Below are 27,593 nucleotides of genomic sequence, written 5' to 3' on the forward strand. Positions count from 1 at the left end.
ACAGGGTGTGTCTTTGGATAGCCCCGCTTGCTGTAACAGGAGTTCTGAATCTCTTTGTTGTTTGGCTCGGTTCGATTTTCGAATTTTCTTCCAGGCTCTTTTCCATTCTGCTGAGTCGTTCTTGTCACCATACGTTTGTCCCACCACGATAGCACGGGTTAAACACATCTGGTCTTTAGGGTTGTTTATTCAGACAAGGCTGATTTTGGTGCTATGAATGTCAGCCACCAATAACAAACATTTGCATCCTGTCCCTTGGGGAAGAGACACGTGGCTCATAAACGGTGTCGCTTTTCCGTCGGTGATGTGAAACTTGTCATTGGATTGTTGCACGTTTTGAATCTTGTGGATGACTTTGGAAGGTGTTAATTCTGCTGAGCTGCTAAACTCGATCCAAACCGGGAACTTCAGACTGTCATGATGAATGGAAAGTCTCAAGCGATCGTCTTCTTTTTTAGAGTGATTAACAAAGAATCCAGTACCTCGGTGATGAAGCCCTCTGCTATCTCCAGTGGTACTTTGTACTTAAAATCTTTAAACTTCACTGTGTACGTGTATGCCGTGGTTCAAAATTTTCTACAGAAGCGCTTTCCCGTCTCTCGAATGTGATAGTACTTTTCAGGGTTTACTAATGGTGGTGAACTTTGGCTGGGTGTAGACTATCTGGGTCTGGATTTTGGCTCACTCATGTCATCTTAAAAATCACTGACATGAAGTTGTGTCAAGACTTCAGCTATTGTACGAGACGATAAATCACGTTTCTGCCGCTTACTTTCTTCTCTTTTCTCCACGACATGATGCGATCGTTTCATCTTGACAACCAAAAGTCAAATGACTACATTTTAAACGCCATGGGTCAGTTTATATCCATGTCAGACCAGCGTATATATAATGAATGTGTGTGACTCTCCTTCCAGTACTCATTCACTTTCAAACTGAGCAGAACGAATTAAGAGCCCGTACTTTTGATCAGAGCTTTGCGAAGTGTCACAAGAAAATTTTGTTCAGACAAGCCGAAGGACTATTCACCCTCCTTTTGAGATAAAAGTCACGATAATTGCTAAATCTGTAAAAAGAAATGGCATTGGGTTACAAAATGTCCAGATCATCAATAAAGCAAGACAGGTACAAGAAGAGACAAAAGTCAAGATACCTGTTATCATTGTCAAGAGAAAGGACATTGGTCTTCAGAATGCCCTAAGAAACAACATGAGCAAGAAGAAGTGAATGGTTCCGAACAGGGAGAAGAAAGGGTAACCTCCCCAAAGGAAAAACCCAGACAAATACAGAAAGACAAAAATGAGAAGAAAAGATGTCGACAAGAAAGCGAGGAAGAAAAGGAGCATAAAACTGTGAAAGTCAAGAAATTTAAACAACAGAGAGAGAGTGAACAAAGACACAGAAGTCTATGAACTTTTTAAAGTGTTGTGTCGTGATGTGAATTGGATTGTCAAATTTGCACCAGAATAGACCAGAAAGAAAACGTAAGTGTCTCTTGATTTTGATTATTTTAGAATATGGACCTACACTCACACAGTCATTCACACACATACATCATGGGTAAAAAAATGGCCTTTGAGTTTTATCTGATTTTGGCAATTTAAATAATAACCCTTTTCAAGAGAAGTGGGTGGCCCTGAAAAGGACCGTTGGGTATTTGTTAAAAAAACAAACATGAACGGGTATAATCATCTTTAACTGCCGTAAGCCTTTGCCACGGCCAAGGCCTACTTCTGGACTGGCTCCCGTCGATGATGATTTGGTAGAAATCAAAAGGGGTGGAATCGCAGGCGAAGTAACAGTGATGGGTTTTTTGGCTCGAGAAGGTCTCTTTCTCTTGGGTCGTAATAAAGAAGTCTGATACATTTGTTCAGACTCCATAACTCTGCTAAAATGTCTAAGAGTACCATGACAATTTGGCTTTCAGTATTCTCCTTCTCTCCTAGACCATGTTTCTTCTCTGCTACTTCTTCTTGTCGTTTTCTTCTTACATCTTCGCGCTGTTGCTGTTGAAGGAGGAACGCTTGTTCTGCTTCTTTCTGCTGTTGTAAACATTTCTGCAATTCTTTTTTCTGTCATTATTTAAAATCATCGACATGTGGTAAAGAAGGAGAACGTGGCGAAGGTACTGGTACCAGAACAAATTCTTGCGAAGAAGAAAGAAAATCACTAAATCCCAATTAAAATCGACCTCTTCTGGAAGTAAGACTGTGTTGACATTGGTAGCCGCTACTATACCATCTCTTCTCGATTCCACGGCCGGTGCAACCGAATTCATCGTCTTCTTAGGTTACGTCATGTTTGAAAACTGTGTCGCATGAATTGACTGTGCACAGACGCTAGCGCATCTATATAGTGAATGTGACGTCACATACCGCTCTATTCGGATTGGAAGACCGACTCCATGCTGTGCCTGAAATTTGTAACGAGTGTCTGTTTTTGTGAATAAACTCAATCCGTTTCGATCCGCTCTTCGACTATAAATAACCTCGATCACTGCATTCCCTTCACCTGTTCTCGTCACAAGATGTGGACAAGCGTAGAATCATCTACTCTCGTATCATCAATGATGTTCCGTACGGACTTACCCATCTATGTGAAATCATAATGGACAATTATCAGGATCACGGATACGAGCGTTTGGCAAAGAAGAATTTACGAGGAGAGACAAGGGTGTTCTAAGCGAGCTGTCATCTACGCACCTGCAGTCAGAAGAAGTTTGATGAAAAGAAAAGGACCTATGATATGCCCTCTATGTTAACGTAATGATGTTAAGATAAACCCAAAGTTCCTTTTCAGGGCCACTCATATGCCCCGAAATGATTTGTTTTCTTGCCTAAAAATTTGTTTAATTAGTTGTATAGTTGTTTGTGTTATATATGTTGTATGTTGTATATATGCCTTGAAAAGACTCGCTTTCTTGCCTAAAAATGTATTTAGTCGGTTGTATAATTGTCTGTGTTATATATGTTGTCTGTTGTATGTGTTACCTCTGTCTCTCTCCTGCCAGTCCCGTTCCCGCCAAGCATTCAATGTTTTTCCCCCCTCTCTTTGTTCCGATTGAGGTCAACCCCTTCCTACATTGTTACTACTAGTCAGTACTGTGACGTCACCTCCCTGTTCCATTTATATTGTCCCTAGACATTCCCAATACTTTTTTGACCCTCTATAGTCCCATGTTAACATTCCCCATGTTAAATTCCCCTTGTCCCCAGATGTTCCCACCACCTTTTTGACTGGGATTTCCTTTGTCCCTAGGGTATCCCCATATACTACTAACATCCTTTCAAATGACATAATTTATGATTATAGCTTCAATGGTTACCCTTAAACTATAGATGTCTCTTTTCCTCCCGACGGATGTACTTTGTTAATTAACCTGTTTATTTCATTGGCATTGATCAGCATCTGCATGCATACGTAATTGTTTTCCTTATTATTTTTCTCTGTATCTTGTACACTCTGGATTATGATAAAATGATGTGCATTGTACTATCAGACATTCAATTCAACTATTGTTTTTCTAAAGATGTATCCACGCATTCAGGTTGGGCTAGTGACTTTAATAAAGACTCTTCACTCTCATCACCGAGGCAAGTTTGTTTGGAAACTACTGGTTGACGTTCGAACCATATATCACATGGACTATATAATAAAATGCATTTGGTATTTCATAATGAGATATTGCAAAACATAAATTGGAGAAAAATTATATCACCACAGTGACGATACCACTTTCATCGCCATAGCGGAGGTAGATATTTTGGAACTACTTTATTTTCCCATTTAAGAAATATATATGCCCATGTGCGTGTTATTCGAATCTGTATTTTAATCTTCATTCATTCATTCATCTCCTTCTTCCACCCCCTCCTCTCTCTCTCTCTCTCTCTCTCTCTCTATTTAATCGTCATAGAGAGACCATCCAAAAATGTCTGAAAATTAACTTCGAACAAACAAAATGTATTATTCAAGTGTTTACTTTTTTAATATTAATTCTCAACACATTTATAAGCATTCATAAGTTTTTAACCGAAATTAAGTAACACCCTACTTCAACTGACCCCTATATTTAAAGTAGTAATATACTTATTCCACGGTCAACTATATTATCTCCTTAGTTTACTAATTTTTATTTTTTCACAAAGCATTATATCAACATTCACAATATCTATTGACATAATTACTGTTAGATTACACTTGCATTCCTGTTATCAGAAATCACAAATCAGTTAGAGTCCTTAGAGTCCTTTGTCGGCTCCATTATGTTCGTTTTTTAATTATCTTTGCGAGAAAATCTAGAAAACATTAAGAGAGAGAGAGAGAGAGAGAGACTGATGAACGATATATATCAAAATCCTCAATGTATTTCGTACAAGACTGATATTAACTTTAAGAATGAGAATTCTGCACTCTTCTTCGCTTCTGTAGAACATTGTATTAAGCTCACAACGTCATACGTGTCTAGACTGTAGAACATTGTATTAAGCTCACAACGCCATACGTGTCTAGACTGTAGAACATTGTATTAAGCTCACAACGCCATACGTGTCTAGACTGTGGAACATTGTATTAAGCTCACAACGTCATACGTATCTAGACTGTAGAACATTGTATTAAGCTCACAACGTCATACGTGTCTAGACTGTAGAACATTCTATTAAGCTCACAACGTCATACGTGTCTAGACTGTAGAACATTGTATTAAGCTCACAACGCCATACGTGTCTAGACTGTAAGTCATGACTTAAGCCAATCATCTACATTTCGAAATATCTCATCAAGAAACAAGATCAGGTGTTCTACTTTTAACAATTCAGGAACTAGGTTAGTCCGACCTTCTGTAAGTATGAATGTCCTCGATGGATTACGTATTTTTATTTTGTTATTTTGACGTCATGGCCTATTTTAACCTCGTGATGTTGTTTATTTGAACTTGGTACATGGACTTTTAAATTTAAGAATGAAACAGACGTACTCACTTATACATGTACATATTATATGTTTTGGGCAACAGATAACTAAGATTTGCATTTATAATGAACACCTTAGGTTAAGGCTACATAACCAGTTTTTTTTTCTATACTTAATTTAACGGTTGATCAGATTGTGACGTTTTAACACGATTGCACTTAATTACAGCAAATCTAAAATCAGAACTTCACCAATAACACTCAAAAAGGAACAAAATGTATATATCGCATCCAGAATTCACAAGTAATGCATTAGAAAGAATGTATTACAATAGTGTCCGTAGACACCATGTCAACTGGTGTCTGCATTAAGGAGAGTGTTAATGCTGAAATCGGATCCAGTCTACTAAACAAGACAAGGTAAAGATCTCATTCACAAAGCAACACGTCATAAAGATATATGACTAAATAATTGGGCAAGTACATATGACGCATCTCATTTATGTATAAAATCGTGATATGACAAGATGAAAATGACAGAATTTATTGGTCGGATAACTATCCTCTTTTAATGTCAGCATACTGGGGACATGTAATTGCGCAGACTAATGATATAATCTGCCATAAATCCGAATAACTAATAATACTTGCATTTTTAGTTCATAGGTCAAAGCGGAAGATGTCTCCCAAAATAATGTACATCCTGTCGAAAGGCAAATATAGTCGTCGGATCCAAAAAAGACTGTTGTGGATTTTAATAAACACTTCCTTTTGTCATATTTTAATGCAGCTAATTATCATTTAAAATAAGCATTACTTTATCCGGTGACAGGGCATATAATTTAGTTGGTTTGCATAATAAAAACCCACATAGACTATACTCCAAGAAGTGACACTAGCTTTGAGGGTTAGATTGATATACCCTAATTCTATTGCAATATAAGACAGTTTCAACATCAAATACATTTTTATTTCATGCATTGCCCATTTACGCACAGATACAAGAAAGTTCCACCAAGAATTAGACACGGTAACATATATGAGAGGTAATAATTTCCATTTCGGATATCCTAGAGGTTCAAATGCCACGTGATGCTTGTCATGTAATGTACACATAGACAAGGGAACATGGAATAAAATCACGTGTGGAGATTTTTCGTTGTTGATAAATACCAAATTTGACTAATCAAATATCACAATCTCTTGAATTCACTTCTTATTCATTGGATTTGGCCATATTTCGTCACGGCCATGGCTCGCTACTTCTATTCTTTGGCTACATGTAAGTGCAGGAAGAAAAAAACAAATTCCAAACACAAAACCACGAGTATGAAAGGCGCTTACTGCCTATGGTGATTCCAAATTCGAAATCATCAAATAAATGTTATGACCATATATAGATCACTATGATGAACTTTAGCCCACAGTTAGAAATACACTCCAAGGACAACGTACCAATCTGAGACAACTCGATAATACTAGTCAGCAGTAACAAGGAATTTTTCACATGCGATACAATGCAGTCTGCTGTATCTACTCACATAGGAATTTCGACGTACGTTGCCAAAATAATTATGATCGCTGGCGTACTTTGCCAAAATATTTATGATGACTGGATATATCTAGTTTCAGTATGTTTGAAGATTCTTTTGACTGGGAATGGTTCCTAATTTAGCTGCTCACAAGTAGATTAAATTTTGCTTGAAATCTGCTTTAGAATTGACCCCTCTATAAAGTGTCCAAAGTTTCGGCTCAAACTATAAAATTCATGATTGATTTAGAAATTATGACACAGAAGTAGGTAAGACCAGATATTTGAGGAAATTATTATTTCTTTAAATATCACGCATTTTGTTTTAAACCCGCAATTTTTCTCGATTTGGTTGATCAGCACACTATGCATGAAGAGAAAGAATAAACGGGAGACCATTCTCCAATTACAGTCAACAATTCTTTTTGTTTCACCTAACAATTTTGTGGGGGTCATTTCTTTATGTACATTATGTGTGCTGGGTACACTACTTCTCGTATAGGGAATCTTTCCTGTAAGAAAATGCCAATGATAGTCTAATAAGGAAATACTCATTTGCTTCAGGAAAGAAAACAGCCCAAAGGATGCCCATATTTGACGCCAAATCTAATAAAGAGGACGCCTCTATTTGCTTTTCGTCGGGATTACGAATGAGCAGTAACCTGACGAAATAAACCTATCTTTAGTTGTCCTTCTGTGGTGATATTTTGGACTTATCAGAGTATCTTTGCTAAGACGAAATAGTTATTTACAAACATTTATGCAAAAATCAACATATCAACAGGGACGCTTTAACATCTTAGTCACTGATTATAACTTAGTAACATCTCCTGTCTTCAAAATTGCACGCATGCGTGCTAGTTAGCTGTCAATAGAGCATTTCATATACTACGGAGCCTTTAGGTCAGGTTGGTCCAACATTTTCAACGCATCTCGTGTGTGTGTGTGTGTGTGTGTGTGTGTGATGGATGAGACAAACTTGTATGGCTATCGATTCCTATAATAATCTTTTGAGGTTTGCTTAAGCTATTGCTTCTATATTTGTTTTTATTTTTTTGTAATGCGAGTTATCAAAAGTGAAAAAGCATCGTGACCATTTAATGTTTCGATTTTTCCTAATAATCATTGTTTAATAGGTATTCATTGTTACTAAGTAAACTCACCTGTCTGCCCAAATAACCAGCTGAAATCAATGAAGCTAGTTTACACAAACTGAACATCAGTGACGTATGGGGTACGTTTTTAGGACTAGAAACTTCTATACAGAAAATGCCTGGAAAATGTTAAAAGTCTGCTGAAGAAACTACGATGAACACAATAATTTACTAAATTTATTTAAATTCCTATACAGATTGTCACATAAAAGTAAAACCACTTTATGTTTTCTATCATGTATATTAAATACACTGTTCACATAATATTTCCGAGCAACACATTTAGTTATGTTGTTTAATTCTCAATGTATTTGGCAAAAATTATCATGTTATATATTCCCTATTTCATATTTATGTGCGTGCTTTTTTTCTGGCATCACAATACATAACAGCCTAACCATCTTTAATACAAACTCGCCCCTCTCATGCATCGAATATATCAAGTTTTACCGTGTGATATAGATGTGATATGCTATAAATAGCTTCGACTCAATTAGAGGGATAATTATGATAATTTACGGTGGTACGTGTTGTGACTATTTTAGAATATAGCACCTTTGTCTAATGAAGAAAATTACTGATTTCATTATGACAACTTTTAAATTAAGAAACATATAACTTGCATGTAATCTCATCCCGCTCATTGTTTTAGTCCGTTGGATTGGTTTATTTGACGACAATGCCATTTTACGGCATGTATCCATAAACTCTCTCTCTCTCTCTCTCTCTCTCTCTCTCTCTCTCTTAGGGGCCCCGAGTGGCCGAGTGGTCTAACGCGCTCTCCGTTACGGATCACTGCCATCTCACCTCTGTCTGTGTCGGTTCGAGTCTCGGGTTCGGCTAATGTGGGTATGTGAGAAAGCTTGCCAGTAGCTTCTCGAGGGTCGGTGGTTCTTTCCGGGGTTTTTCCGGGTTCTTCCTCCACCATTAATACTGGCCGCCATGTATAGCCTATCGTGTGCTGAAAAATGGCGTTAAACCCTACAACAACAACTCTCTCTCTTAGAAGTTGAACATGGGAACTAGTTTGACAATGAGAACAAAAGTTAGGACTAACTGCAATGTAAAGCAATTACAACACTTGCTATTACATGATCTTTAAGTTTTCTGCATTCTGATTGGTTAAATCAGCACTTGTAGTCGTTGCTAGGGTGCTATAGGATCAACTGCAGTCGTTGCTAGGTTGCAATAGGATTCCAATGGCTCACCTGCTCACTGAGTACTGTATCCAGTGTAACTAGAGGTCAGAGGGTACTTAAGTGTGCGTCACATATTAATATCACGGCGATGTATTAGTCATATACCTGTCTGTACACCGTGCCATCATCTATTTCTTCTCCACCAACACCACACCGGTTAATCTGTCAGTATTTTTGTTAGAAATGAAAGCTTAAACGTGAAGTAATTATTTCCACCAAACGTTTACTGTTTTTCTTAAACAATTTATGACAGTGAGAAGTCTTATTAATATAAATTTTTACCTAATGAGGGAGAAATTGCATCAATTATGTTCTTATCCGTGCGAATTTTTTGTTGACTTATTTGTTCTATTTTTTGTGGGGGTTTTATTTGGAGGTGTGTGTGTGTGTGTTTTCTTTTAGTTTTCTTTCTTTTTTTTCTTTTCTTCAAAATTCGAAATCAATCAAGTCTTGACTCATTTCAATTACGGCAAACAGAATATCAGAAAATTAAATGTCATATAACAGAAAAAAATTATTGACTTTTGACTTCGGTTGTTACACGGATCTATCGTCCTCAGAAAACTGATAATCACTTCAGCTTGTGTTTTCAGCAAATGTTATTTTTCTGGGTCTGCTACATTATTGCAGCAATCGCGATAAATTCAGTTATTGTATAGTAGTTGCAATAATCGCCGTTGATACTGTAAGAATGACCACATGCGCAGAGAAATTGTTTCAGCCATTGAGGTTTATGATCCGATTTAACTTGTATTATAAGTACGTTGATTACATATTTTAAGCATAAATAACGCAGCTAGCCGTTCTTTTTCTATATATGCATATTTTAAAATAGTATACGATTCTAGTATTATGACGCAATAAATGATAACATAAATTCAGCGCCAGGCTCCACACTCAGCTGTACCTCTCCCCCCCCCCCCCCCCCCCGCCCCGCCTTATAAAAATATCAACGAGGGAAACTAGTGTGCATGTCTTTTCTCTATTGGAGTCAGGTAAGCTTTTGTTCTGTTATTCAGCAAACCATAACATGGTATCAAAAGTGAAAATTTTGCAATAACTTGGATTTATACCATTAAGAAGTATATCTCCATAAAAAAATACTGGACTTTGGATGCACAAGTTTACATGTTATTTGTGACATGGACAAATTCAATCAGCCACCTGAAATACATTTTAATTTCCATCATCTAGCACAAAGTTGCAGGAGGGGGAAGCAGTCTACGCAGTTTTGCTTAGATGCTGCGCTTGCGAATAAAGAGGACAAAGTAAATTCAGTGCTTTCCAATACATTATTTATCAAGATGGTGGAGACATTTACAACACAATCACATTTGAGGCCATTGAAGTTGAAACAACTGGTCCACTTATCAAGAACTTTGAGGACTATTGCAATCCCGAGCTGAACAATTACGTTAACAAGGCACAAATTCAACACAAGATTCCAACCAACCAACCACCCCCAAAAAATGAAACTATTGACCAATATGTAACTGAACTTAAACTGATTGCAAAGAACTGCTAATTTGAAAATCTACAGAAATGTTTAGAGATAGAATTGTCTGTGGGGCTAATTTTGAAGAAGTAAAAGAAAGAATTTTACAAGAAGAATATAAAAAGCACTGGTTCTCAGCAGAATAGACGAAGAATCCAAAAAGCAGATTCAAAGTATGCAAAATGAAGCAGCTGCATCAGAAGTTCGTGGTGTGAAAATGAAGAGAAAAAAAAAAGGCACAACCAAAGCATAAAGCGGAATTGTCTTACAATGAGATCAGATTCCATGTTATTCAACTGAGGTAAATGTGGCAAATTGCATGCAAAAGGTACGTGTCTACTGGAATATTTAACTACAACGATGGCAGGAACCAAGGTTTTCTCAAAACTAAGATACTAATCGTGGTTACTGGCAAACACCTGGATGAATTCAACATATATGGACAACATTAACACATTGTTACCTGAGAATGACTTTTGGTATTAAATCCTCTGAAAGAAAGTGTTCTAAAAACGCATAGCACCGTGTTTTTAAGACCTGCCTGGGGTGGAGCATTATATGGATGACATAATTGTTTGGGGAACTTCAAAGGAAGATCATGATGGCTAAGTGAAAAAAATATTAAAAAGATGACTGGTAATAAACCTGACACTGAATTTGAAAAATTGTTAACTTAACTTAACCGAGTTGTGCTACATGGGACACATACTGACATTATCAGGTATTAAATCTGACCTGGAAAATGTTATAGCAATCACAGAAATGCCAGCTCCGATTAACAGGAAAGGAATTGAAAGATTACTGGGTACGGTTCACTACCATGCAAAATTTATATCAAATATGTATACAGTGACAAAACCAATCAGAGCACTTTTTAAAAATTTATACAGTGACAGAACCAATCATAGCACTTTTTAATAATGTTTACAGTAACAGAACCAATCAGAGTACTTTTGAAAAGTGACAATGAATTTGTTCGGGAAACTGCACATAAGATGCGCTTTAAAAAAAATCCAAGATATTCTAAGCAAAGAACACGTGTTTAAATATTTTAATGTCGAGAAGCCTGTAGTTGTTTGTCACGATTCATCAAAAACAGGACTCGGAGTAGTGCTGTAGCTGTCAATGAAGACCATAGCATTTGTATAAAGGTCTTCGACAGATGCAGAGACAAAGGCTTCATCTAACTACTTTAATGGCACGATTACCACTGACTCCAACAGAGAAACACAGGCACACTTAATTTCTCACGCTAATGTTATCATAAGGCCATATACGGTGGTTACAAGTCTGTGCGGATCCTGGAGCTGACCTTATGATAACCTGTAACTGTCAGATCATTTGTAGCAACATATTGTTAGTGCCGTATATTAGCGCAATGCGTTTAATATTGTTTAGTACCAGAAGTAGTGTCTCTTTTTGGGGTTTGGGTGGAGGGCATGGCAGTAGTTGTAGTTGCCTGGGCCGTAGAGAGCGATCACGGGCCCTGGCGTAAGGAACACCCGGGCCTCTCCTAGTTCTATTCAAACAATACAATATTTTTCTTTTATAAAATTAAAAAGTGCTATATCCCCGGTTGCCCCCTGGTAGTTGCAGTTGTTGCGGTACTGCAGTGGTACATGTATATTAAATTCTACCTATTATAGACAGAGACTAGGCCTGAATGTAAAAGCGTCAAAATTTGTCAAACATGTCAAGTTGTATTATGCGCTACAGTCTTACATTCTAATCATTGAGTTTAGTGACTTGTCGATTTTTATTAAGATAAACAAATAACAAAATAAATTACACTAATCAAAGTACTGAAAATACTTTTCACTAATCGGTTACAGTGTCAAGCTTAATGCCTCCGTCTGGAAATGGCAACGAGGATGTGATGCTACTGCACCATTCTGCTTGACCATGATTAGTCAGCGTTTAATTTGTATCAGTTTATATCGATGCATTCATTATGTTGATTAAACTTTTCAATGACGATGTTGTCTTTAGTTGCTACCTTCTATACTTTAACTCATATTTTGTACTAGAATATATCCTCTTTCTATCTACAGCATACATAAACTATATTAAATGGATTCTTTCTCAGATCTGGAGAAAAATGTTCATCAAATTCATACACGAATCTGACTAGTATGTCTAAACAATGATCGTTACAGGGCCAGATAGTTAATTGATTACTGTGTATAGATTGATGACCAATTTTTGGCACTGAATAGATATTAACCGTGTTACTCGACCATCGGTTTGATTAATGCGAGTCGGGCGTCAACATTTCATTGTTAGCACACACTAGATTTTATATTTCTTTTTGGTAGAAGTTATATCATTACAAAACTTTTGATGAGTATATTGTGATTAGTCAACATTAAATTAATGTAATTATGGCTATTTTCTTGTTAGAAACCATGAACATGCCTTCATTACCTAATATCATCATAATGCTATATAATGATGTACCTTAGAGAGATTAGCACTAACTCCAACAAAGAAACACAGGCACACTTAATTTCTCACGCTAATGTTATCATAAGGCCATATACGGGGGTTACAACTCTGTGTGAACCTGGAGCTGACAATTATATCAATAACTGTACCAAACATTTATCTCAACTTTTCACAATTATGTCTCATTTTAAATATAAAATGTACCACTATAGTAACATGTACATGCGTAATCACCATAGTTACATGTACATGCGTACTGTTTATCACCCTAATTTATCTTTGATTATCAAATTACTCTTTGTTCACAAAATCTATATATTCCCCGTTGTTTGGGAACCTTCATACATTATCCTCACCATCTCATCGTTGTGAGTTGTATATTTTGTGTACTTTTATTACTCGTTGGAATTCTTCTTTAAACATAATTCATATTATGGTGTTTGTGGTGTTATAAAAAATGGTGCTGTTGCGCCGTAAAATCCACAATCAATCAAACAACCATCAGACAGTTATAGCTGTTCAATGAACGGCTAATCAATGTTTGTTAGTTTTAGCGACCGTGCTGACTGGGATATCAGAGTAATAATAATAATGAGGACTTTGTAAAGCGCCTAATCTATAGAAGCTCTAAGCGCTTTACAACATTAGACAACACCTATAACATAAAAACATATATAATGATATGATTACAAAAAACAAACACAATGAAAATAGAAAACAAAAAAAAACATACTGAAAATATTTACGGTAGGAAACATTATTAGGTCTTTAAGTCTGTTCTTGCAGTCGAAATAAGTGAGTTTTAAGAGCACTCTTGAATGGGATCACCATGTCTTTGTGTCTAGATTCAGTGGGCAATTCATTCCACGTTGCTGGGCCCTGGTATGCAAAAGAACGCTGTCCATATGGCTTCGTTTTCGTAGTGGGAATAATGAGTATACGATTGTCAGATGAGGAGTTTAAGTATCATGCTGGTGTGCACTCATGGGTGAGGTCGGATACGTATGTTCGACTGGAGTCCGTAATTCAAACGTAGCACAGAGAACAAATTTTGTATTTGATTCTGGATCGAATGGATAGCCAGTGTAGGGTAAAGAGCAGCGGGGAGGTGTGCTCTGATCGTGGTACTCTAAGTATGATCCGAACAGCTGTGTCTTGAACTTATTAAAGTTTCTGGAGTAGATATTGAGATGAACCTTGCATATCTTCATGACATGTTGGTGCAATGTGAAAGTACTGTCTAGAGTAACACCCAAGTTTCGTACTGACTGTGCATTTAATGTTAGTGTTGCTGATATTTATTGTTTGATGTAAAGGATGTGATGAGAAAGTCTATGTGTTGTGATCAGAATGGAATCAGTTTTATCATCATTCCTCTGCAGCTTGTTACATGTCATCTATAATTTCACATCAGAAATACACCTCTCTACACCTTGGATGGTAGCATCAACTTCAGTTGGGTGGTTAGATTTGTATATTTGGGTGTCATCAGCGTACAATTGGTGAGACACTGGATGATGATCTATGACACTTGAGAACGACTGAGTGTACAGAATGAAGAGAACAGGTCAAAGAACAGACCCCTGTGGAACACCACAACATAGATTAACTGGGATGGAGTGTATTCCATTTGCAGACACAATTTGTGTCCTGTTGACCAAGTATGACTTGAACCAAAGCAAGTCCGTATCATGAATGTCAAATACATGCTGGAGACGGTGAACTAATATATCATGATCTATTGTCTCAAATGCTGCAGATAAATCAAGGAGGGCAAGGGCAGTAATCTTTCCGCTATCCAAAGCAGAGAAAATGCCATTAACTACTTTTAGAAGAGCAGTTTCAGCACTGTGGCAAAGACGATATGCAGATTGTATATTGCTAAAAAGACTGTTTGAATTCCGATGAGATAAAAGCTGGTATAGAACAATCTTTTATAAGATTTTTTATATGAATGGGTGATTATAATCTGTGCTGTAGATCTTTAAATCATTATGGTCTAGTGTTGGTTTCTTCAGCAGAGGATTTGCACTGACAGTTTTGAATAAGGATGGGAGTTCCGCGGATGAGAGAGAGGTATTAATAACATCAGTTAGTGAAGGCAATACCGGATATAAGCACTCAAGCAGCAGTGATGTTGGAATTGGATCAAGTTCACATGACTTTGGTGCACTCTTCATCAGGATTGTACTTACGAAATCCATAGAGACAGGTTCAAATGCTGCTAATGGTTGCCGCTGAAATTATGTATCCCAACTGTATGGTGACGACGAGTCAATTGAAATTGTGTTTGTCAAGCTTATCTCTAATGGTTTGTACTTTGTCACGGAAGAAATTTGCAAATATGTCCGGAAGGTCGATTGGAGAGAAGGTAGTTGCAAGTGGTGTACATTTGTTCTTTGACATTAGCTTGTTAATAATCTAGAAGAGCTCTTTGCAGCTGAAACTTTCTATGATCTTAGTAGTGTAGTGGGCTGATTTCGCTGCATGGACTATATTTGTGACATTCTTCTTAGCGGCTTCATAGATTTGCTTATGAATAGTGAGTGTGGTGGAAAGCCAAAGCCTCTCAGCTTTACGGCGGTCTCTCTTAGCAGTGCGAAGCTGGTCCCTAACACTGCTATACCATGGAGAAAACTTTTGAATTGATACTCTGTACTTGGTAGCTGGGGCATGTTTGTCGAGCAACGAACGCAGGCAGTTTTCGAGTTGTTCTGCTGTAGGAGGTGAGCAAGTTGTTGGGCTTGCTTGGATGTTATGTTTAATTCTATTTATCATACGGAGGTTTCACTTAGTAGCAGATAAAGGTGGAGGGATAGGGACTGATACGTCAAGATAGCATATAATGCAGAGGTGATCTGATGCAGGTTCGTGGGATACCAGGGAGGACCGTAGAATGATATAATCAGGTCTATGAAGAATCCAGTCTAAAATGTGACCATGTTTATGTTTGGGTTGGTTAACTGACCGTTTGACGTGGAAAACATTAATGGAATCTAGGAGTTTTGATGTGTCAAAGTAAAAGTTGAGATCTCCAAGAATAATCAGGTTTCCACCTATCGAATTTCCACACTCCAGGGGATTCGGAAACTGCTCCAGTCAGATTCAGTCAGCTTGTTTGTTCTACTAGGAGGAGGGCGGTATAGGCAGAAAAAATGGACTGATCTTTGCACCAGTGTGAGTGTGGTTTGGACTAGTTCAAACGATGTGTGGCAGAAATTGAAAATTGTGGTGTGGTTAAGACGTTTGATCATGTGATGACAGCAATTCCACCTCCGCGAGAGTGGCGGGGGAACGACTTGATGAAGTAACCAATGGGTGTTAAATCCGCGCACTTGGGCTCATCGCCTGATGTTTTAGCGATGTTTCTGTCAGGAAAAAGACGTCGATATTCTGGTCGTTGATAAAATTACTTATTTATATGCGCTTTTCCGGTGGTCCTACTGACTGGGCATTGAATAATGCAATAGGCACATGTATCTCTTGGATAGTTGACACAAAGGTTGACGATTTAATAGGGATTTGAATTAGCTTATCTAAATTAACGGTCGAATTTTAAATTGTTGAGCCGGAAAGGGCATAAGGGAGATAACTGGAATTCTTCTTCCTGTTCCATGCCGGCAAGCTTTGAAACAACGTTTCTTTTTTCGTTTCTGTTTGCATTTAAGTAATGATGAATGTCGTCCCAGTTCGCTTAGTCAAGAGCATAATGTAGTGTGGAGAGCCAAGGAGTGGTCATTTAAACAAATTAGTGAGGGTCCATCATAGCATAAACGGGTTGATTGGCGAGTATCACGTGATGGCGGTTTGTTCAACAACAAATGAAGATGTAGCAGTGGAGCAAGACAGCTGAGAAAAGTCTAGTTGTTCTCATTTCCAAAACAAAGAGACGAAGAAACACATACAAACTGAACAGCCAATAGATGATGAACACAATAACGTGGATGAAGACAGGCATCAAGCACATATATCATGAAAATGGCACACACAAAAAACGGAACAGATGTTTCAAGCCGGTTTAGCGATAGCGGCCACCTTGACCTGGCATATAAAATCTAGTTTTTCAAGGTGTGTCATGTTTACTTCCCAGTCTTTTAGATAATCTCGATAACATTCTACCTCATGGCCAAAAGCTTGTCGATATAGTTTTTTATTAGAAATTCCATCACTAATACATTGCAATCATTCTTCTAATACGCACTTCAAACACTATATGGAATGGGTGAGTTTCGGGGAGATGGAACGGAAGCGACGTCAGTATTTGGAGTAATGAAAATGAACTCATGTTTCATTAAAATTAATAGGCGTCATAAATATCGATTTTTAAAAAATACTTTTTACATTCATCGACAGTTTCTGGTTTCATTTAATTTGACGCTAGGAAATATACCCTTTCCCTGATTATGGAGTTTCTTCGCCGGTGTGTGTGTGTGTGCCTGTGTGTGTGTGTTCTCAGTACCACTTTGAATGTTTGACTGTGATAAAGCAATTTAAAACCCTATTCAGGTTCACACTACTCTGACCCTAAACATTAGCATGGTTGAAGTAACTTTTTGTTTCATTAAGACTTATCCACTTATAAAGATGTAGTGAATATGGCATTTTACATTATAAAGTATAAACCCTAATGTTCCCATTATTGCTCGCCTTTAATGTGCTACACTTATATTCCTATTACATTGCTATTATATGTGATCCCTTTGAAGTTATTGATTGCAGGGGAGGGTATATATATATACAAAAATTAACAAACCTTTTGAAAGATGAACCTTTCAAAACTAAACTTGCACATGAACTTACAGAATAAAAGATGACAGTAAAAGTAGACAAATGTATGTACTATGTATATGAAATAAAGTCAAAGCTACAAATATACCAATGTGTGTACAATGTATATGAAATAAAAGATAAAGGTCAAAATATACAAATGTATGTACAGTGTAAATGATATAAAGGATAAAAGTAAAAACATACAAATGTAGGTACAGTGTATATGAAATGAAAGACAACGCTACAAATATAAAATTGTATGTACAATGTATTTGACATAAAGCATAAAGGTAAAAGAATACAAATGTATGTACAATGTACATGAAATAAAAGATAACGGTACAAACATAAAAATGTATGTACAATAAACATGCAATAAAGATTAAGGTAAAAATATACAAATGTATGTACAATGTACATGAAATAAAGATAAAGAATTATGAATCTGTAAATTATACGGTCAGATGTTTTTTAATTTAAATCGCATTCCTTCGATAGGTCACAATTACTGGCGAGGTAAATCATCATAAAGTTTTATTAACCGAGTTCACACCAAAACACTTTTGTCTTTCAAGTTAAATATAGATAGTATAAAACAAAATAGTCGTCTGCAAAGAGACATGACGGAAATTGAAAACCATACGAGGCATAAAGGAAAACAGCAAAGATACTAGGACCGACCGTAACAGTATCATTGCCGTGTTATTGTATACACTGACTGAGAAAATATTAATTATAACGCATTAATAAAAATCAGAAAAATAATTCTTAAATCCTCGCTTATCAATGGGACATACTGAATAAGATGGGCAACGTACGTATTTTTAATCATATTAAAGTGAAGCAGTTATATATTACACCAATGAAATCTTACTCGATGGATCGATGAAACAGTATTGGTCGTTCCGTTTCTTTTGGCAAATAGTACTGGACTGTCCAGTTTCCATGACAGGAGAACCGTCCTTTGTAAGTTTTTGTTAAACAATGGGTGCGTGAGCTTTTGTTTATGTTGAGTATTATTTGGAGGTTTTTTCTTCCATTATCCTGACCTGTTCCTTTAAATGTGTAAAAACTTAACATCTGTAAACATAATTATCGCATTATTTGGAGCGTTATTCCTGAAGTGATTGTCGTCCACACTATTGCTCTATTATGTCGTTTATTTCTCTCAGTGGCAGTGGGAGAAACATGGCGGGAAGTGTGGGGTGTGTGGTGACCGGTTTAACGGATCTCAAGACAACGATGACAACGGCAGGTATGCAAGTGGAATCATAGTACGTCATTATCTTGAAGGCCGATACATGAATGTTACGTTTGACATCAGTAACAACCTGCTGGGTTATGTGGAATTCAAGTTATGTCCAAGAAACGGCACAGTAGGTGGACTAAACCAAAGCTGTTTTGACCAGTACCCTCTCTGGATTAATGAGTCAGACAGTTACAGGTATTACATCGGATCGCTCGGTGGAATCTACGATATCCACGTGTTTCCTCCAAAATACGTGACCTGTTCGCATTGTGTTCTCCAATGGAAATTTGTAACAGGTATCTCTCTCTCTCTCTCTCTCTGAAAAGTTTGTGAAACATCAATATTTTTCGAGATAGTTATTTTAATATTTGCTCAGACATTCTTGTGTGTATTCATTCGTCAGTACTTTACTTGCTTATTTGCTTACTGTCATTGATCATAGTCTATATGTTTCGTTCACTGCATAAATCTATTCGCCAACAATTTTCCCAAAATTGTTAATATCGCTGAAATTTTCAAGTTGAATTTGCCTTGCAACCGTTGATGGTCACAAATAGTTTATATCGGTCACAGCACCAATAAACGCGAGGAAATATGCAAACTATAAAAATTGCCACGCTGATAATAAACTCTGTCTCTCTTTATTTTTTTTATTTTTTTATTTTTTATGTTATTTTTTGCAGAGTAACATTTTATTAATAATCATTCTGAGCATAAATATAGAAGTTTGTCGTCTAATAGATCCTGTTAGATCACAAACATCTGAGACTCCATAAGTGTGCATGCTTGGAAACGCTTACAGTTGAGATAGATGAAGTGATGTTTATTAAGGTTCGGACTCATGACGAAAACAAGTAATATTATGGATTAGTGATATATCTATCATAATCACTATGTCGTCCGTTGCTATGTTTTCTGATCAGTATGTGTAAATTATTTAGATATTTCCTTCATTAGCACTTAATTTAACTTGCATAATCGAGCCATGGATATGAAAAAGTGTAATGTAGTATTAGGCGTAATGACCACCTTCAAATAGAACAATGCATTGTAGAATCAGACTTAATGTCCGCCGTCCAAGTAAACGGCAGAGTCTCAAACAATAATATATTCAAATGTATAGTTGTGTTCTTGGTAGGTAGACGCCCCATTTGGCATTGTCATTCCATTACGAACATAGATTAAACAATTGGTAGAATTATTATACAGATATACTTATCAAATTAATCTTCATGCTTTGAATTTTTAAATTTGAATCTTGGTCTACCGAAAATGTAAATGTATCTGTCTCCAAACAACGCTAGCCAACAATACTACTCTTGTGGCTTACCTGACAAAGTCGTTACGAGCGTTACATGAAACAGCTTCAGGACGGTACTAATTGAGTTCCCATAGTAAACCTATGCAAACCCCATGATATTTAAAATTCAATAACTTAAAGCATTTTCTGGACCTGTATATGTTTGAAACATGTGCTTTCAATTCCGCACCAAAGAGTCAGGTTCTAATTTTAGTAATGAGTGTTCCAAACTCAAGACTGTTAAAGGACTGACATCTCATCAATAAAACAGTCTCTATTTTTTTATATATATATACTTACAACTAGCACAACCTCTAAAAAGATTCTTTTTCCTACAACATGACACATTATTAACCAATCATGGTCAGCCAAATCCATATATACTCTATTTTAGGTTCACCCATTTCCGGTCTGGTTCCTATTTTTCCATACTATTAGTACCGCGTGTCCTTCAATTAGGGCCGTGTTTTGCTCCTTTTCTACTTACTTTTGTTTTGCTCCTAGCATGATGTAATTAGAGTTACCAATCTACAATTTTCAATAAATTACTGCTCATCAGTGTTCAGCTGACCTATATCGACAGACCTATGATCATTATGTTATTAATTCTGTATCAATTACTTTTCTGAATCACTGAAGGAAGACTTGGATACCTCTAATGCTTTCGCTATTCAACATATTATTAAAAGGTGGCCGTTCTAAAATGATGTTTTGTATTATTCTTTTTTTTCTACTCAACGATTATTTTGATTCATGAAGGTCAAATATTATGGGGAAATTATTCACTTTATAGAAGTTGCTATTTACTAATAAACAGGAGGAACTTAGTCAATAGGTCAGTTACGTTAGTAGTAGCCCATAATGCATCTTCGTCAATAGATCAATTACGTTCGTAGTAGCCCATAATGACCCTGTGTTTTCATTAATTCAAGGATTTATCAAGGCTATAAGAGTAAACAAGAAAATTTCTAAGGCACCCTTTAAATAAGATCAAGCAAGGGTATGCCTTGAATTTAATAAATTATTATACCATTTCCAACATACATGTACTTTCATTATTTTCCAGGGCGCCCTAGGTGGCATGAAGATGACTGTCAGTGTTTAGATCGTGAGAAAAGGGAACAATACATAAACTGCGCCGACGTTGAAATACTGCCACGTGGTGACTGGTCAATCGAAAGGTCTCTCTCTCTCTCTCTCTCTCTCTCTCTCTCTCTCTCTCTCTCTCTCTCTCTCTCTCTCTCTCATAATTCTATTTTATATTACTTGGAAAATGATCTTATTTCTTCTGAGTACAGGTCGGTCCTGTCCATAAAGTGATCATAGAAAATTTACATGGTAAATTTTGATCGACTTAACTGCAATGAGATTAAATAGAATCTAAGGACGTTATTGCGTGGCAGGCAGATTAATGTCTTAATGTCTCAGATGGATGATTATTTCCATGAAATGAAATGAAAGGCAAACTAATTCACATGTTTCAGCTCATAATCAATGATGATATAGAAAAACGAATGACATGCTTAAAACTGCAAGTATCTAATTTACCAGGATGCATTTACAATAACATTCATAATTTTTATTCTGCCTTACTATTTATTATGAATAAGACCGTCACATCTGATTTCTCCATCATGTGTATCTGTGTCCATTTTCAGCCGAAAACCAGAGAATATATTCCCTACTACAGAAGCTGACGGTGACCAGGTAGAGGAGAACGGGGGGTCTTCTCACCCGACAGAAGATCAGGATAATATTATCCCAACTAAAGCGCCGCCTCATGAATTCACCACACATACATCAAGAATGACCAGGGTGCAACATCCTGGTCCGACCGATAGAGTAATTGCTCCCACAACTACACAAAAACCTCTTGTACAACCAGACATTAAAGGGAGTACAAAACTATTTTCAGGAACATTATCGCCATCGTTCACAACTCCATTATCTACAACGTATAAACCGCTTCAAGACGTATCGAAGCCTAGTCTTGCGCCAGTGTTAGTGTCCAAACCAGAATTTCCGGTCGTAATGGCGACGAGTGGCCTGCCGGCTCCATTACTGTTGAGGAGTTCATCTGTTTCACAAATTCACGCCAGGTCAGAGCGCGCAAAGATATTCTTCAGTGTTCCGATATTGGCTGAGAACAGTTTACACCATGGAAAGATAACGACTAGGATACCCCCGCCAAAAGGAATAGTATCAACAGCAACCTCTGTGAGACCGTCATTATCAACAGTTACAATTCCTCCGTCCTCGGTGACGGCCAACACACAGTTTGTGTCCGTCAGTGACATTTTAAATAGATTTTATCCTAACTACATCCCTCCATATATATTTCCTCCCATGCTTCTCCCCAACCCAGAGACATGGCCAGGTAGGAGGAGACAGACACAAAACACTACATGTAATGTATCATCCGAAAATTTCCGCTGTGTAGGTACTGGTATTTATCAACGTAGCTTAGGAATAAACCATTGGTGTGAGTTGAACTGCCGCGTAAATAATTGTATAATATTTATGTGTACGTGTTCTTGTGATGACGTTATACCTCAAGTGAAATCAAAGTGCCACGCCGTAGGAGAGTTCCGAGGAGTGGAAGGAATGGACCAGTGGTGTACAGCAAACTGCAAAGTCGGCTATTGTCCATCGAATACGTGTAGTGTTCAGGACTGTATGGTAATGGAATTATCCGACAACAGTATGCTATAGTTCGATGTAAAGAGATTCCTAATAAAAATGTAATTCAACGTGACCGCTTCAATATGAAGGCTAGCAAGTGAAGAATGAAGGTCAAAGAGAATGGAACAAGATTTTATCCACCGAGCTATAAGGGAAGAAAAAAGTCCAACGTGTTTCAGCAAAAGATTATTCTATGTTGTATATGGACAATAATTTCAGTCTGAAAAGGGAAAAGGCATGTTGTATACCCTCTTTACTTGGGAATGATGTATATGCATATGTCAAACAATTAAATTTACCTCACTGCTTAAGATTTCTATCTTATGCAATACTGAACTAGGGCATAAAGTAAAGACCGTCATTATATTTTCTACATGATTCATGCTAAGTTTTCGATTTTCATTCGCTATTGATTGAGGAGGAAAGTCAAGATCTTGTTGACAAATATTTTCTAGAAAAGTGAAATACAACAGTACTTTTCATATAGTATTAGGAATTATTTTCTTCAAATCACGTAATACATCAGTACTTATATAGTATCAGGAAATATTTAACGCAATAACATGTAGCGGTCTTTGACATCGTTCAAGAATGAAGCTTCGAACGAAGATGTCTCATTAAAAATTCATAACTACTGAATTACTATACAGAATATAGAAGTTTATGAAAATTTAATGAATGTTGGGTTATTATAATAATGAGATGCGAACAGAAGACGCTACGAAACACCTTGAATTATACTAATCTGCTTGTTACCATCAACATCTTGCCATTGATAAAAATTACCAAGTTATCATCATTTGTTCAGCGTTAAATCCCAGTGTTTATGTCTCGTTTCCCATTTGCGTTTAAACGATGTAAATGGCTTTTTTAAGTTAGAGCAATTGACAATTATTGTTACGTCCTATTATTTACAAATAATTGTTTATTGTTTAGGGCTAGATCTACACCTTTGAATTTATATTTAAATTAAAAATTATAAACATAACGCCGTGCATCATTTAGCCGGCGTTTGTATCTGATTAATTGAGTCAAGTTTATTTTTTTTACTTTCTGTTTTGTTTTGATTTAGTTTTAAATGTTTATGAAGATAGTTTAGCCGTTATAATACCAATGATGATGGAAGAAACATATTTATAAATATTGAGAAAATATTACTAGGTTTAGTTTTGATAGCTATGTAAGAATACATTATAAGTACAATGTGTCTGTGGGATTTAGATACGAGGCGGAAATCAAGTGACTAAAATCCAGAAGACATCGTGCACGAGAGGATCTATCTGACGTAGATCAATGGCTTGCATAACATAAAAAAACATATTTCGATATGGATACAACGAAAGACCGTCGAATAATCTCGAGTTCATCATGAAAGAAAATGTTGATCTTGAATCAGTAGGCGTTGATTCGTCCTTTACAACGTTGCAAGAGACTATGGTTAATAACCACCGATTAGAGAAAACTCTACGTTAGAGAAAAGACCAAATACAGATAATGTAAAAGTTATATGCTAGAAGTAAAGAGGGTTTGTGTCGACTTACTTTTATTCCACGTGATGCTGCTTTATATAATGTTTTGCATTGTACGCTGCATGCAAATTGTTTTTACAGCCACACCAAGACCAGTAATACCTAAAAAAGACATCATACATTCATTACACTTTTAAGCACGACTAACGCCCAACCAAGGTGAACTTTTGAAACAATATAAATTTATGATTGTTTTTAAGTTCTAACGGCGTAGAAATCATTTAAAAAAATTCTAGGTCAACAAGATCACCTATGAAAGTTTTAGAAGCATACATTATAAATAGTATTAGTTTAAACTAAAACCAAACCACAAAATTAGTAAATATTTGATGATCACAACCGCTGCAATTTTCATCATCAAATGTTACTCGTTAAATCGCACACAGAAAGTTAATCAAAATGGAAATAAGCGTTTCAAAGCACGACCAACGCCCGAAGTTAGCGAGTTTCTTAATGTGATTGAAATATTTAACTAAAAAGATTTTAAAAATGTAACAAATGTGTGATTGGTTTGATTTCTGACAATTAAATTGAACCTTATAATTAAGATATAAATAAGCAATGCTCATTAACGGCATCTCTAACTCAGTTTAACGCTCAAATTAACAGATATCTTCACAAATGTATAAACCGATAAATATTCGCTAAACCATAAACAAAAATTATACATGCAAAACATTAAACAATTTTGATAATTACTCTTTAAGTTTAGGCATCCATGACGTAAGGAACAAGCACAGATTACAGTGTGCTTTTAAACTGTGGCATACTTAATTAAACTGGACATTATTGGTGGCAACCGTTGGATGCGAAATGTCAATGCACAGATCAAAGTATACCAAAAATGTCTTGACATTATTTTATAAAGTATATGTATACATTCAGGTAAGAACATTTTAGCTGTGTGATACCTTTATATAGTGAAGAAAGACTTAATTTGGACAAAAAATAACACAGATGTATCATAATGAATTTAACCTAATTTGTATAACAATTTGAAAATCTTAAAGAGTCAGTATTGAAGATAAATAATGGTTACAAATAGATGAATAGATCAATATTATATACTTACCAGGTTTCAATAGTAGTAGGCATCCGTTAGTCTCGAGAGACGATGGAATTGCGCCCATGAGAGATGTCCCGGTTGGTGGTTGTTCAGCGTTTGCTGTGGCTAAGTAGTCCAATGCTGAAGTGGCAGTCCCTGCTGCACTTGCTGCACTTGAAGGTTGTGTCAGGTGTTGGTTGGAGCTGCTTCTTCTTCCTCTGCGATCGTCTTTCATCAGCTAGCAAGCGTTACTTGTCCTCTCCGGCTTTCAGACCAGTGGTCAGAGCATGTCGCCAGCTTGATCTGTCTAGAGCGAGCTCCTCCCAGGTGTTGACATCGATATCAAGGGCTCTCATGTCATGCGTACAGACATCCTTGAAGCGGAGATGTGGCCGTCCAATTGACCTTTTGCCAGAGGCGAGTTCCGAATAAAGAATGTCTTTGGGGATCCGTCCGTCAACCATCAGACGTACATGGCCCAGCCATCTGATACGGCGTTGGCGGAGGAGTGTGATCATGATTGGAATCTTGGCACGCTCGAGCACCTCGTTGTTTGTTACTCGATCGCTCCAGGTGATCCCGAGTGTGCGTCGGAGGCATCGCATGTGAAAGGCGCTCAGTCTTAAATCTTGTGAGGCGTACAGAGTCCAGGTTTTACTGGCGTACATGAGAGTGCTCAGCTTCTGTGTGGGTGGCTAGAGCAGCATCGTCTGCGAAGAGCATGTCCCTGATGGTTACTTCACGCACTTTGCTCTTTGCCTTCAGTCGTGCCAGGTTGAACAGTCTGCCGTCTGATCGTGTGTGCAGGTAAATCCCTTCTGTGGACGTCCCAAAGGCGTGCTTTAGCAGGACTGCGAAGAAGATGCAGAAGAGCGTGCGGGCAAGGACACAGCCCTGTTTCACTCCACTGCGGATGTCAAAGGGGTCGGATGTTGAGCCATCGTACTGCACTGTGCCTTTCATGTCATCGTGGAAGGACTGGATCATGCTTAGCAGCTTTGAAGGGCAACCAATTTTCGCCAGGATTGTGAAGAGTCCGTCTCTGCTGACCAGATCGAATGCCTTGATGAGGTCTATAAAGGCCAGAAAGAGGGGTCTGTGTTGTTCTCTGCATTTTTTCTGCAGTTGCCTGAAGAGAAGATCATGTCGATTGTGGACCTCTCTGCGGGGAACCCGCACTGCGACTCTGGGTAAACTCTGTCAGCAAGTGTCTGCAGTCTGTTCAGGATGACGCATGCGAAAACTTTACCCACAATGCTGAGAAGTGATATGCCCCTGTAGTTGTTGCAGTCGCTTCTGTCGCCCTTGTTCTTGTACAGGGTTATGATGTTAGCATCTCTCATGTCCTGAGGCACTGCATCCTCGTCCCAGCACTGGCAGAGGAGGTCGTGCAGGTGTGTGAGCAGCATGCTACATCCACACTTGATGAGTTCTGCTGTGATGCCATCCTTCCCTGGGGCTTTACCTAGGGACAGTTTCTCTAAGGCCTTCTTTAGTTCATCTACAGTAGGTTTCTCATCCAGTTCGGCCATGAGAGGGAGGTTTTCAATGGCGTTGAGAGCATCATCGGTCACGTGGTTCTCTTTGGAGTACAGTTCGGAGTAGTATTCCACCCAACGCTCCATCTGATTGCCCTTGTTGTGGATGGTATCGCCTGTGGCAGACTTCAGTGGTGCTGTCAGTTTCTTCGTGGGACCCATTGTTTTCTTTATGCCATCGAACATGCCTCTGATGTTTCCAGTATCTGCTGCTGACTGGATACTCTGACAGAGCTCAAGCCAGTATTCACTGGCACACTGCCGTGCTAATCTCTGCACTTTGCTTCTGGTAGACCTGTATGCCTGTAGTGTCTTCTGACAGGGGGATTGCTTGTATTGCAGGTGAGCACTGCGACGCTCTTCTATGGCTGGCATGAGTGTGGCAGAGTTAGCCTCAAACCAGTCATTGTTCTTTGATTGCTTCTTACCAAAGATCCGTGTGGCTGTGCTGTATACAGTCTCTCTGATGTGATCCCATCTTTCTTTGGCACTGCCGTTGGGGGGTTCTGAGTCAAACGTCTTGGAAAGAACATAGGTGAATTCCTCAGCCTTGTCTGGATATGATGTCTTGCTCACATCAATGCATGGTTGACCCTCTTGTCTAGAGCGGTGGATCTTCTTTGGCTGAAGCTTCATTTTGCAGCACACCAGCGAGTGGTCGGTGTCGCAGTCAGCACTGTGGAAGGTACGGGTAAGAAGCACACCCTTCATGGCTGACCGTCTTGTAATGATCAAGTCCAGCT

At 37.6% G+C, this 27,593-nt stretch overlaps 1 protein-coding gene across 1 annotated transcript in view; it reads left to right on the plus strand.

The window, feature by feature from the left end:
• LOC149794096 (uncharacterized) overlaps nt 1-25,874 on the plus strand; it is a 40,463-nt gene extending 14,589 nt beyond the window's left edge. Inside the window, exons 2-4 of the mRNA XM_089968060.1 lie at nt 18,680-19,052; nt 21,123-21,237; nt 21,715-25,874. Of these exons, the coding sequence (XP_089824186.1) occupies nt 18,680-19,052; nt 21,123-21,237; nt 21,715-22,768 (1,542 nt within the window). The 3' untranslated portion in view covers nt 22,769-25,874. The remainder of the gene's footprint in view (nt 1-18,679; nt 19,053-21,122; nt 21,238-21,714) is intronic.
• Nucleotides 25,875-27,593: the final 1,719 nt, after the last annotated feature.

This window comes from Sinohyriopsis cumingii, chromosome 8, assembly GCF_028554795.1.
Source record: "Sinohyriopsis cumingii isolate HCF-2022 chromosome 8, ASM2855479v2, whole genome shotgun sequence".
NCBI lineage: Eukaryota > Metazoa > Mollusca > Bivalvia > Unionida > Unionidae > Sinohyriopsis > Sinohyriopsis cumingii.